This window comes from Opisthocomus hoazin, chromosome 6, assembly GCF_030867145.1.
Source record: "Opisthocomus hoazin isolate bOpiHoa1 chromosome 6, bOpiHoa1.hap1, whole genome shotgun sequence".
Taxonomy (NCBI): Eukaryota; Metazoa; Chordata; class Aves; order Opisthocomiformes; family Opisthocomidae; genus Opisthocomus; species Opisthocomus hoazin.
This window is the reverse complement of record NC_134419.1, coordinates 54,606,996-54,619,213: the sequence shown is the minus strand read 5'-3', so window position 1 is coordinate 54,619,213 and position 12,218 is coordinate 54,606,996. Positions and strand designations below refer to the sequence as shown.

At 44.1% G+C, this 12,218-nt stretch overlaps 1 protein-coding gene across 1 annotated transcript in view; it reads left to right on the top strand.

Moving 5' to 3' along the window:
• The window catches only part of SGPL1 (sphingosine-1-phosphate lyase 1), a 33,600-nt gene that overhangs the window by 10,422 nt on the left and 10,960 nt on the right, over nucleotides 1-12,218 (top strand). Inside the window, exons 3-6 of the mRNA XM_075423166.1 lie at nucleotides 448-515; nucleotides 2,472-2,619; nucleotides 4,175-4,254; nucleotides 5,740-5,868. Coding sequence (XP_075279281.1) covers nucleotides 448-515; nucleotides 2,472-2,619; nucleotides 4,175-4,254; nucleotides 5,740-5,868 — 425 coding nt within the window. The remainder of the gene's footprint in view (nucleotides 1-447; nucleotides 516-2,471; nucleotides 2,620-4,174; nucleotides 4,255-5,739; nucleotides 5,869-12,218) is intronic.

Below are 12,218 nucleotides of genomic sequence, written 5' to 3'. Positions count from 1 at the left end.
GCTGAACTACCATTTCCTCCTTTGGTCTGGGAGCCTGTTTCATGCTTCTGCCATTCTGGTTTGAAGATGCAGAAAATAATTACAAGAAGTGTTTTCCCTTTTTGCTGGAGACCTTGCCTTTAGCAATGCCGAGAGTCTGTCTCTTCTCTGTAAAATTCCACACATAGGAGCAAATTCCTGTATAAGTAAGAAAACAAGTCAAAGTATGGATTCCCATAGATGTCTACTGTTCTGCAAGCCAGATGTTTCTGTAGCCTGGTCTGTTTCTGAACCTTGCTCTTTGATATGCTACTCTGACTCACCATGTGCCCTCGGTCACTGTCTTATGTTAGCCTGCATCAGAAATACTGAGCCTATATCATAGACTGTATCGGAAGTATTGTGCTCCGAGTCCATGTTTTTGTTCCTTGAGTTATCTTAGGTTAATTTCTGACTTTTGTCTTTCAGGTTTAACATCTCGAACTAAAAAACAGTTCTTTAAACTACTGAGAAAAATGCCATTTGTTGGGGCTATAGTAAGTATTTGAACAACTTTTCTTGATGTTATCCCAGCTCCTGGTTTCAGCCTGCACAGCTTTCTTGGAGGACTTAGTTCTGTGCATGTTTGCTGTCATGTTACTGTGATCATAGTGATCCAAGGATGTAGGTCTGAAAGGTCTTCTGCTGCCACCTGGTTCAGCAAAAGTTGTAACTTTTACCTAGTCTTTTTGTCATAGTATCACTCTCATAAAATGGGGGTACCTGTTTTTTTTTTAAACCAAGAATCAGTAATTGCAGTTATAGAATTTTTCAGTAACATTTCCTCCTTGTTATATTTTAAGAAAATAATTTTATTTATGGAAGAAGGGGACAGGATTGAACTTGAGTTGTTCTTCTGAAATAGAGTCTTATTCTTGAGCAAGTGTGAGATAGCCAGGAGTTTGCTGTACAAAACGGAAAGGTAATTTTTTAAATCAGATTGCTGGCCACAATTAGTTTAGAGCTCAGATACCTGTTAGTAATAGTTAGCATTATAGCACAAAGATATCAGAAGTTTGTATAATCATTAAAATGAGACAAGCATTAGTGTTCGGGAGATTTTTTTTTTTTTGGCCTAAAAACTTGAAACTACAAATGTCAGCATGTTTTAGCATGTTAATGACTTAATGATCAAGAAATGCATAGCTTGGTTTATTTTACTTAGTAAACGGTGGCATCACACTTGATGATTGCCCTTGTTTCTGCTTGATGTGTTGGCAGATTTACACGTTGATTCAGGGGGTCAGGTCTGTTATAGGCAATTTTATCAAATGAAAACAGCAAAGAGGAACTTTTTCCTTTTGCCGTGGACATGGAAGCGGTTCTCAGGTTTCTCCCCCAGACCTCTGGAAGGGACTAGCATCTCCTGCTTTATGTCATGTTAAGTGCCCCAGCTTTCACCTTCTGACTTGAGCAGCCTTTGATGAGATGAATTAATGAATTGTTCTCTTCTGCTTATACTTGTTGTCTGCCTGTTCGACAAGGACACCTTCTGGGCCCCATGTATACAATCCCTATTTTGTCCAGACTTATCTTTCTGGGGCTAGCGCTGTGAAGCTCTCCTGTGCCAGAGAACTCCTGGTGTGTCCTGTCTGTGTACTGAGTCCGCTCTTTGGTAGGCTGATACCTGATAACCTATCAGTTGCTTACAGGAGGCCATAACTTTGAGGCATTCCAATGTCCAAAAGTCTTTAGAGCTGATGATATCCCAACACCTGTGTTGCCTGGAAGAAGAATCTCAACTTTGCAATGTGTTGTGAGAAGTCTGGGCCTCCTGAATGTAAAGTGTGGGTGGGAGGAAAGAAATCTCCTAACTGTGTCTGTAATGGAGATTTCTTTATTGTTTCTCTGTGTTTTCATGAGTTTCTAAACTGTGTGTATGGACAAGGCACAAAATAGAATGCATGTGAAGACTTCTACAAATTAAAAGCTGTGACTTAAAAAGGTTTGGTGGATAAAAATGCAGTATTTTTGCCTTGAGCTTTGTTTTCTCAAGCATTAAGGAAGATGCTCCAAGCTCCCACTGCTCTTCGGTACCCAGTAAAGCATGTACTCTTTCTGAATGTTGTGGTGGTGGTGTCTGTGCTGTGAAACGAATCACAGCCAAGCAGTGGCCCAAGTGCCACTCTGCAGTTACCCATACTGGTTGCTTGGCACAGTTCTGGGCTCTGTCAGCTACCATTCCCACAGGCAATTCCCAGTGTAGTTTAGAGACTAATGCATGCCAGTTCACTCTTCCAGGCAGCTTGTGTTTGGAGGGAGAGTGTGGTAGGAAGGAAGAGTTGAGCTGTGTGGCTGTCAACTCTGCTATGCATTTTGGTCATGGAACTGAAATGGTTCCTATCTATTTTGCTGAATAGTATGGATGTAGCTAGTGAGTTCAGTCTTGTGTGCACTCAATTATTTATAGTTTGGCAAGCGCTATTGTTGAGAGGGTTTTCCTTTCTTTTTAGATTCAGAAGAAGATTGATGAAGCCTTGAATGATGTCACTTCCAGCTTATCCTTTCTGAAAGATGAAAAGGATTATATCAAAGTGCTGCCGGAACAAGGCATGAGCCAGCCTGAAGTACTAGAGAAGATGAAAGAGTACAGCTCGAAAGGTATGAATGTGAGTCTGTACTGCAGCAGAGGTGGGTCTGTTTCATGGACCTAACATTAGACTTAGTCTCTTAAATGAGATCTAATGATTCCTGCTCGTGATTTCATCTTAAATATTTCTTCCCTGATGTTCTTTGCTTGCAAATTTTTGCCTGTTTTCCTTCTGGAAGTGACTAAGATCAGTATTTGTGACTTCTAATACTGTATTTGGGTATTTACAGCAAAATTCCATTCCTTCCCCAAGAGTTCTAGGCTGATGATGGGAGAGCTGAGGAGAAATATGGAGGAAATTACCTAAATGCATTTTTGATTACACTTCTGAGCAGTTGCCTTGATGTTTGACTTCTACCAAAAATGTGTTTTCTGTGAAGCCCCAGGGGATACTCATAACAAAAAAACCTGACAACTTCTGAACAGGATTTTTAGGGTATTTCCAAGGCTATCTCTCTTAATCAAAGTCATGATGGTTTGCACCTTGAAAAATGCCATTTAAGGAAGGCAAGGTTATGGTGTTCTGCTGGCTTGAGTCCCCATGAGCAGTGTCTGAAACTTAATTTGAGTTGCCTCACTCATGTAAATACCTTCACCCTGATTTGTGTACCTATTACTCCTAATAAGCAAGTTTGGGTGACTTGCTGTCCAGAGGAGAAGACATGACTGCCCTACTCCTATCCCAATAACTTCCTTCTTTTCTACTTTTACGTATTGCTTATGTAGCTTGTCTGTTTTCCCTCAAATGATTATTTCCTTCCTTCACCGGGTTCTTCTGTCTCTTTTTCTTTTCCTGTGGCCCCCTCCTTCCACACACCTGCACTCCCCTTTGAAAGCTGCTTGGAAATGTGGATTGGATTGTGACTATGTTCATCTTCTATATGCCTGTGGATCTGATGCCATTGAGGTTTATGAAGAAGGCTAACAGGAGAGGGAGCAAATAACCAGACAAGTGGAAATACACTGCTAGGGTGTTTGGAGGCAAAAAGTGACTTAGTTAAGTACCATGACGTTGAGCAGTGGGTTGAAACACTTTTCAATAGTGTGCTGCTGATGCTGTTCCGTCCAGCTCCTCTCGTTTGTTAAAGCTTCAGCGGCGTATCGTTTTAGGTGAAATTTAATTGAGGCACCCGCACTGTAGGTTTTAACAAAACAAGCTTGGCCTTTCCATCTCTTCTCAGCTTACAGTGGTGATGGATGCTCTTTGAAAGTGGCTTTAACTTTAGCCACTTTAGAGTTCAGTTGGATGGACAGCAGTTTGGGGAGGGGATTAAGTGGATTACATATTAATATAACTGCTTGCTGCAGCTAGATGTTGTTTATGTGCTGACTCTTCAGTCATCATTTACTTGCAGTTTGCTAAGTTCATGGGACACATGATGCCAAAGGCTTAGCGTCGCACACAGCTATCTCTGTGGCACAAAAATCATACTTGCTCCTCATCAGTGAAATCTCAAAAGCTGAATCCTCATCTGCAGAACTGGTGGGAGGACTTCCCTGTGCCCTTCTACATGCATTCTGAGAATGGCTGTGTTTGCAAGCAGTGTGCTCTCCCTTCTGTTTCAGGAGATGTACGTTGGCAGGATGGGAAGGTCTCTGGGACTGTGTACAGTGGTGAAGAGAAACTCACCCATCTGCTAGTGAAGGTAAAGTGCAAGCAGTCTAACTTTGCAGATATCATTAGCATCTTTAGGGTGACCAGAAACCTGTCAACACTGTTCCGGCATATCTCAAAATAAATAGGATATCATCTGAAACTAAGACTGCTCAACTGTGAAGACATAGCCTAGGGTGAATGTAGGTGGAAGGGGAATTGCTAGCAAAGCACTTGGGCAGTGTAAAGCTGACCAAGAGACTACGCCATGTAGAGGCAGCTAGAATCCAGTCAGACAAAACGTTGTTTTGAGTAAGAAAGTAAGAAGCTGGTTACAAGTGAACTGGAAACTGGTACTGACCATGTAATTGAGGGAATGTGGTAGGAGGCATACAGTTGCCATGGATGAGCTTTAGCAAACCCTCTGACAGATGTGCCTTTGCATGCTGGAGTGAAAGCATCCTTGGCTTTCCTGTTACTGGGAGGCTGCGGGACTTTGTACTGGAACAGCTTCACTGAGCAAAACTGAATTCCTCTTGGTTTAAGCAAAAAACAAGTTTGTAAAATGTTTTTGGGTAGTCCAAATCTTACAACAATGGAGCACTGGCATGCTTCAGTGGCGTCTTTGTTAGGTCTGTTTACCTACTCAGGAATTTTTCCCTGTGAAAGGGTTGGAAAATAACCTAAACAGCTTTTCAAATATATGTACTTCAAGAGGGTTTTTTTGCTAGAAAAGGAAGTCTAACCTTCTTGCTCCTGGGAACAGCTTTTATAACAGCTGTAACAAGCTCTGTTTGGTGGTTGCTACTGGTGTTTTCTTCTGCTCATTGACATTTTCTTTGCCACTTCTGGGGAAACATAAAGCTCAGGGCAGCCTTTCTAGAGGGGCCTCAGCTTGGATTGAGGGTTATGGAAACATTCCCTCTGTTTGTGCTGATTACTCGCTGTTTTTTCTGCTGTATAGCTTTTAACGTCCCTGCAGTTGCTTTTTGATCTCAGCTGCAGGAGGTCAGAACTGGCCTGTTCCAGCCTAATGCTGTGAGCCCGCAGCTGTGGAACAAGCATGAAATACTGGTTTCCACAGCCACTTTTGTTGCAGAGTGGGTGGGCAGTTGTGCTTTTCTAGCTGCTTCAGAATTCCCCTTTAACATCAAACTTGAAAACTAGTTCTGCAAAGTAAGTTTTTTGGCCTGCATTGTTTAAAGCTTTTGTAGGGTGCATATTGTGTTCTTTTTTTAAAAATAGCTAAACAATTCAACCTGTCTTTACAAAAAGAAATATTGTGATGTTGTAGAGTCATTCCAGAGGCCAGAATGCCCTAGAAAAGCAAGGGAGGTTTTTTTTTCCCTCCTCTGCTGTAGCTTCCCAGCTTGTGATATTTACTTGCAGTAGGAGTTAGATTCAAGGAGATCTGCAGTATTGTCTATGGCTAAATGCAGCTAATTTGCTTATACAGTCTGTGTGGTGAATTCCCAAATCTGCACTGGTAATTCAGTACTTCATTTGCAAGGCTAACTTTCTGTCTTTGTTTTCGAAGGTGTATGAAGAGTTTGCCTGGAGTAATCCTCTCCATCCAGATATATTCCCTGGTTTGAGGAAGATGGAAGCAGAAGTAGTAAGGATTGCCTGTACGCTCTTCAACGGGGGCCCCAGCTCTTGTGGTGCTGTAAGTAGCCTGTTGTCAGGTGTCCCTTGAACATTTTGGATATTTCTGGCTGACGTAAGTGTAAATGCACCTTCTGCTCTTCAGCTGAGGCTGAGGTGAGGCTCATTCTGGTATATGCCATGCCAACATAGCTGTACAGAAGACGGTTGCTAATTGCTCTGCTTGGTGAAGCTTTATGAGAGACAGTTTAACTCAGGGAAGTAGTTCTTTAGACAAGACCATTTACTTCAGCTTTTCTTTTTTTTTTTACACTCTAAATGATACACTCTTGATGACAGTTGGAAAAGGGAACCAGTGCAATGTAGCCTGACTGGCTGTCATTGGGGGATGGCAAGCAGAGCAGTGTCACTTTGAGTAGCTCCCCTCAGTTTTACTCTCTGCACTAGAAGTCTGTGAGCCTGCCAGAATGCTAAGATTGAGGGCAAGGCTGGCTGGCTGGTTACCAACAAGCAGCTTGAAGTATTGGTGATCAAGCAGGCATGGCATGTATTGTCATCTGTCCAGCTGAAAAGCTGTCTTTCCAGGCTTATGTGGCCTTCCAGTGTGCTGAAGTGGAAACCAGTTTTGAAGCCTTGATGGAGTTCCTAGCAAGAGTCCAGATGTGTGTCCTTAGATGATGATTCAAAGCTGGTGAAAGAGCAAAAGTTGTGAACTTGCATGATAAATTATTCTTATAAAAATAGGCTGTGTTTTTTTTTACACTCCTCTTACCTTTTTAGTAAGGATCCTGAATTCCTTAGGCCAAATTCGCTCCTTGTTTACATAGTGCACGGGACAGTGAGATCTTATCTCCTAGCATAGTGGTCAGGTGCAGCTGTGATACAAACAAGCTGCTTAATAACTTGCAAAGAAGTAGTTGCATTTGTGAGAAGAATTCAGATGAGATTTTTCAGAGACGGGGCGTGAGGTGATTGCTGTCTATAAATATGCTAGGGAAGGAGAAGGCCAGAAACAGCTGTAGATCAATATGGAAAGCTGGTGTTGACACAAGAGCTTATGAGGTGAACTGGCCTTGAATGGCCTTAATCTGACAGTTCGAGGCTTGGTTGTGTTAAGGAGTTAAGTACTGGAGTAGCCTTATAGTGGGTGTAGTTGGGACCAAATTCCAACTGGATTAAAAATGTAACTTCACCGTGCCGTGTCTGGGAGTATGACGTGATTGCCTTTGATAGCAGGAGGTTGCACCCTGTGACCTGACGTGTCTTCTCGGGACTGTATTCCTTGTGCCATCTTCAATTGTAGAGAAGGAATGTGCCTCTGCTTATAAAAGCATTTAACCTCACCTCATCTCCCTCCTGGTTTGTAGTGCTGAGAACACTGCTGAGATTATCCTTGGAGTGGGGAAGAGGCTGGATTTAAAGCTGTTGAAACTCATCTTTATCAATAGTTGAGATGTCAGTTGATACAACAGTCAGATAGCTTTGTGACACTGTATTCTTGGAGAACTTTACTTGCTGAAGTTTGCAATGCATGTGTTCCGTTTTTGTTACATAAAGCGTGTGTTGTAAAAGTATCAACCTTGGCCCTGTGTGCTGTTTCACTGAAATTTAGAAGTAGTATTGCCTAAGAGGAGAGGTTCAAAACAGGTGAAAACCTGCTCCAAAACAATCAGACAGTGATCATGGCCAATGTGAGACCTCCACAGATGCTCTCTGGGGCATCTTGCTTTTGCCTCTGCTCCTATCTTCTTCCCCTCCTTTCCAAGGACTGTGCTGCAGAGCCCCAGCTGAGATTCCAAGCAAAGCAAATGCGGAAGCCTGCAGCCTGCTGTGGAGTTACATTCTGGCTGGCTGAACAGTCAAATTTGCAGGGTGAGAGATAGGGCTGAAAAGTTGATTGGCCAGGAACAGAAGATTAATTGCATCCCTGTAATTATCTTGTCCAAATGAGTCTCTGCAGTGGACTTTTTGTCTTCCTCCCACGTTGCCCTTCCTGACTGTGAAGAGTGTCCAGAGTTGCTAATCAATGATGGAGAGCTGTGGGTGGATATATGGAGGGTACATGCTCTGTAAGTAGTTGGTCTCAAAGATTTCTTATTTTCTTCTCCCCAAAACAGAACTAACATTTCGGAATTATTTCTGGAGGCTTGGACAGTTACAAAGCTATTTAAAAGAGTATTTTTTCAAACTGATGTTATGCTTTCTGTCACTGGAAGGCTCTGCTGTAGCTGGTCGCTCAGACTGCTGCAGTTACACTTCAGTAACCGGTGAGGCTGTAAAACAGTGAGATGGCTAAACCAGGGAGTGTGCAATGCTGTGAGTTACCTTTATCTTTAAATTGATCTGTTCAGGAGGTGCTGCTGACTTTATCTACTGAGAAGGCTTCTGGTTTACTCAGTTCAACTTTTGCAGCATTGAAAAATAAAACAATTGCTTTCTTTTTTTCTGAATTTCATCACTGCAATTTCTGTGAAGCAGTGTGTCTTGGTGCCAGATCCCTGTCTGTTGGATTTACTAACCGGATTTAAGCAGATGGGACTGCTTGTCCAGTTTTGTTGGTCCCTGGTGATGGTCGCTGAAGGCAGATCGAGCTTGTTGGTGTTTCTGAAAAGTGTATCTGTGGCTATGCTACGTGGAAAAAACCCCAAAAGTTTCTGTCTGTCCTTCTCAGTGAGGCAATTTCACTTTCTTTGTGCTCTGATTTCCACAGCACGTTGCAGAACAGTGCTTTATGGAACTAATACTGTGCTGCTCAGTCTGAAAAAAGCAGCACGGTGTCACATTTGTGCTGTTCCCAGGGCTTTCATCAGCCTGGGGAAATGTGTGCGGTCCTGCCCTGTGTCATGTGGACATCTTCCTAAGCAGGATCTCTGGAGAGCAGTCCCCTGCTTCCTCTTTGAAGGTTTTCAGTGTGTTTAATAAGTGCTAAAATGAAACATGTCTCTTTAGATTTCTGAACGTTAAATCAGATGAGCAGCTTACATTATGTATGGGAGTTGCCTTTATTTGAAACATGGGGGTTATAATTCTCCTTGGTTTAAACATGGGCATAAAACCACTAACAGTGCCCCTGTGGTGGGGGGTGCGCAGGCATGCCTGTTGCCTTAAATTGCACTGAGAGATGTTCCAGGTTTTTAAGCAGTTTTTAAAAGTAATCATTTTCAGCAGCTGATGGATGCTTCCTATTTCTCACTAATCACTACTTTTGTTCTTAGTTTTAATCGCGTTATGCAAGAGCAAAGAGACAGGAATTGGTGATTTTTGGCTCCCAGGAGATTCTAATCACATTCTTGCAACAATTTGGAAGGACTAATTAAGCTCAGCATGTAGGGGAGGAATGGGGGGGTTGTTCTTGTCTGATGTGTGCATATGTGCCTGTTCACAAGGTGCTTTGTTTTGCAGTGCTGGCTCTGTGGATTTCCCCTCTAATTTGGGGGGAAATCACCACTTTATGCAAGCTTCAATGATTTTTTTTTTCAGTAGTTTTTTGAACTTTAAAAAGAAAGGGCAGCTTTGAAGTGCAGGGGAAAATTGTGTGGGGATGTGCATGTGTGTATTTGATGTCAGTCTCTTTATGAATTCTTTCCACTTACTCTGCCGCTGAGGACAGGAGAGAGAGGCAAAATCAGCAGATGCAAACCTAAGCCTCCTGTAGAAGCTGGCTTGTCTCTTCCTTCCAAATTCTGGGTCTTCCAAACTTTGTCATAGAGCTGGCTGCTTGTGTGAAGCAGGACTTTAACAGTGAAATGTGAGTCGTGTGTCTTGGGGGGGCTTGAACTCTGCAGATTTGTCAGGTTTTATCGGTAGTGGTGAGTAGATCACCATGAGAGACACAACAGGTGGAATTTACAACCTGCAGATTTACAAGGGTTTTATGTGAGTCTGCCACTATGTTATGACCATACAGTGCATTGTGGCATATTTTTACTCTAATGTACCTCAGAAATAAATTGTAGTTTGCTTGCTTTTCCTCACAGGGAAGCTCAGGAAGTGTGGGCTGTATGATTGGACAGTGAGGTGGATTGAGAACTGGCTGAATGTCAGAGCTCAGAGGGTTGTCATCAGCGGCGCAGAGTCTAGTTAGAGGCCTGCAGGTAGTGGTGTTCCCCAGGGGTCAATATTCATCCCAGTCTTGTTCAACTTACTCAGCAGTGACCTGGATGAAGAGATAAGGTTGTACCCTCAGCAAGTTTACTGATGACACCAAACTGGGAGGAGTTGCTGATATGCAGGCAGGCTGTGCTGCCATTCAGCGTGACCTGGACAGGCTGGAGAGTTGGGCAGAGAGGAACCTGATGAAGTTCAACAAGGGCAAGTGCAGGGGCCTGCACCTGGGGAGGAACAACGCCATGCATCAGTACAGGCTTGGGGTGGACCTGCTGGAGAGCAGCTCTGTGGAGAGGGATGTGGGAGTGCTGGTGGGTGACGGGTTAACCATGAGCCAGCAGTGTGCCCTGGCTGCCAAGAAAGCCAATGGGATCCTGGGGTGCATCAAGAAGAGTGTGGCCAGCAGGACAAGGGAGGTTCTACTCCCCCTCTACACTGCTCTAGTGAGGCCCCTTCTGGAGTACTGTGTCTAGTTCTGGGCTCCCCAGTTCAAGAAAGATGAAGAGCTACTGGAGAGAGACCAGTGAAGGGCTACGAGGGTGATGAAGGGACTGGAGCATCTCTCCTGCAAGGAAAGGCTGAGGGAGCTGGGCTTGTTTAGTCTGGAGAAGGCTGCAAGGGGAGCTGAGGGAGCTGGGCTTGTTTAGCCTGGAGAAGGCTGCGAGGGGACTTTATAAATGCTTATAAATATCTGAAGGGTGGATGTCAAGAGGATGAGGCCAGACTCTTTTCAGTGGTGCCCAGCAACAGCACAAGGGGCAATGGGCACAAACTGAAGCACAGGAAGTTCCAGCTGAATGTGAAGAAAAATTTCTTTACGTTGGGGGTGACAGAGCACTGGAACAGGCTGCCCAGAGAGGTTGTGGATTCTCCTCTGGAGATACTCAGGACCCACCTGGATGAGGTCCTGTGCAGCCTGCTGTAGGCGACACTGCTTTGGCAGGGGTTTCAGACTAGACGATCCCCAGAGGTCCCTTCCAACCCCGACCATTCCGTTATTATCACAGAATCACAGAATAGTAGGGGTTGGAAGGGACCTCTGTGGGTCACCTTCTGTGATTCTTATTCATGGCATAGTTCAGCTCTGGGAAACTTCTGGTCAGCTTTGTCGCCAGGGTCTGAGTGGACGTGTTCCCTAAGGTAAAAATGTAAGCAAAACTTTACAGACCACGAACCAAAGTGGTTCTTTTATGTCTAACAGTTTGACATTGACATGCAAGTGGCATGGCCAAAGAAATCCTAGAATAAGGACCATACCTCTTATTGCTGTTTTAATGTTGAGGTTCTAGAGCACTGGGATTTGGAGGGAGGGTGCAACAGAAGGAATATGCTGAGTTTAGAAAGCAGGATGGATATTGTTTTCCCTGTGCTTTCTCCTCTCCCCTCCCATTTGGAAAATAATTAATAAATCAAGAACAAAACAGTCTGTTTGCTTGCCTTATTCCACACTCTTTGCCTGGCTTTTGAAGATAGCGCTGGGTTGGAAATCTGCTGAAAACAATGTCTGTTTCCAGCCCCTTTTCCCCATGGCATCGCTTGAGCCTGTGGACTTTCATTTAGAGGAGAGAAAAAAGTATTTGTGCGAGCCGTTTGTGGGTGCTGAATCACTGCATGTTGGCCTGCTGCCAGCGTGCCGCAGGCAGTGGGGAAGTTGTATCCTGTGACAGTGATTCAGGCCCTGGCTATGGCAGAATGAGTTTGCTGATGAGATAGCTAAGCTGACAGAGGCTTCTGTAAAGGAGCAGACCGCCTCCGCAAGTGTGGACTGCATGGATGAAGAGGGTTTGGCTGTGGTAGCTGTGCCACGCTGAAGCAGCTGCTGTAGATCAAGCTGCTCTGGCCCATCTCTGTGGTGTATGCTTGTGTTGGTACTGATGTGCTGACTGTGGGACGATTTAGGAAGCTGAAATTCAGCTTTTTAGGTAGATTTTCAGCTGCCTTAACAAGGTTTCTGTGTGGTCATCTGCATGCCAGCCTTAGTGCCTGGGAGGAGGATCCGTCCTGGATGCTGTTCCTTAACCTGCACCTGACCAACTGCTGACAAGTGTTGACTCTGACCTCCCCAAAACTATGTGTGGCTAGGTATTTCCATTAGGTGATAAGCCAGACTTTGAAGAAATGTTTGTCATATGTAAAGGGCAAGATGTTGGTGCTTTGGTGGAAAGATCAAAATGAGAATGAGACTGTACAGAGGCTGCTCTTTAAAGAGCAGATTATCTAGATGAGAGTAGAGGTAGGGACCCCTTGCTCGACAAAGAGCAGGCCTGGTGGCACAAAGTGTCTGGTATTCAGTAACCTGAATCC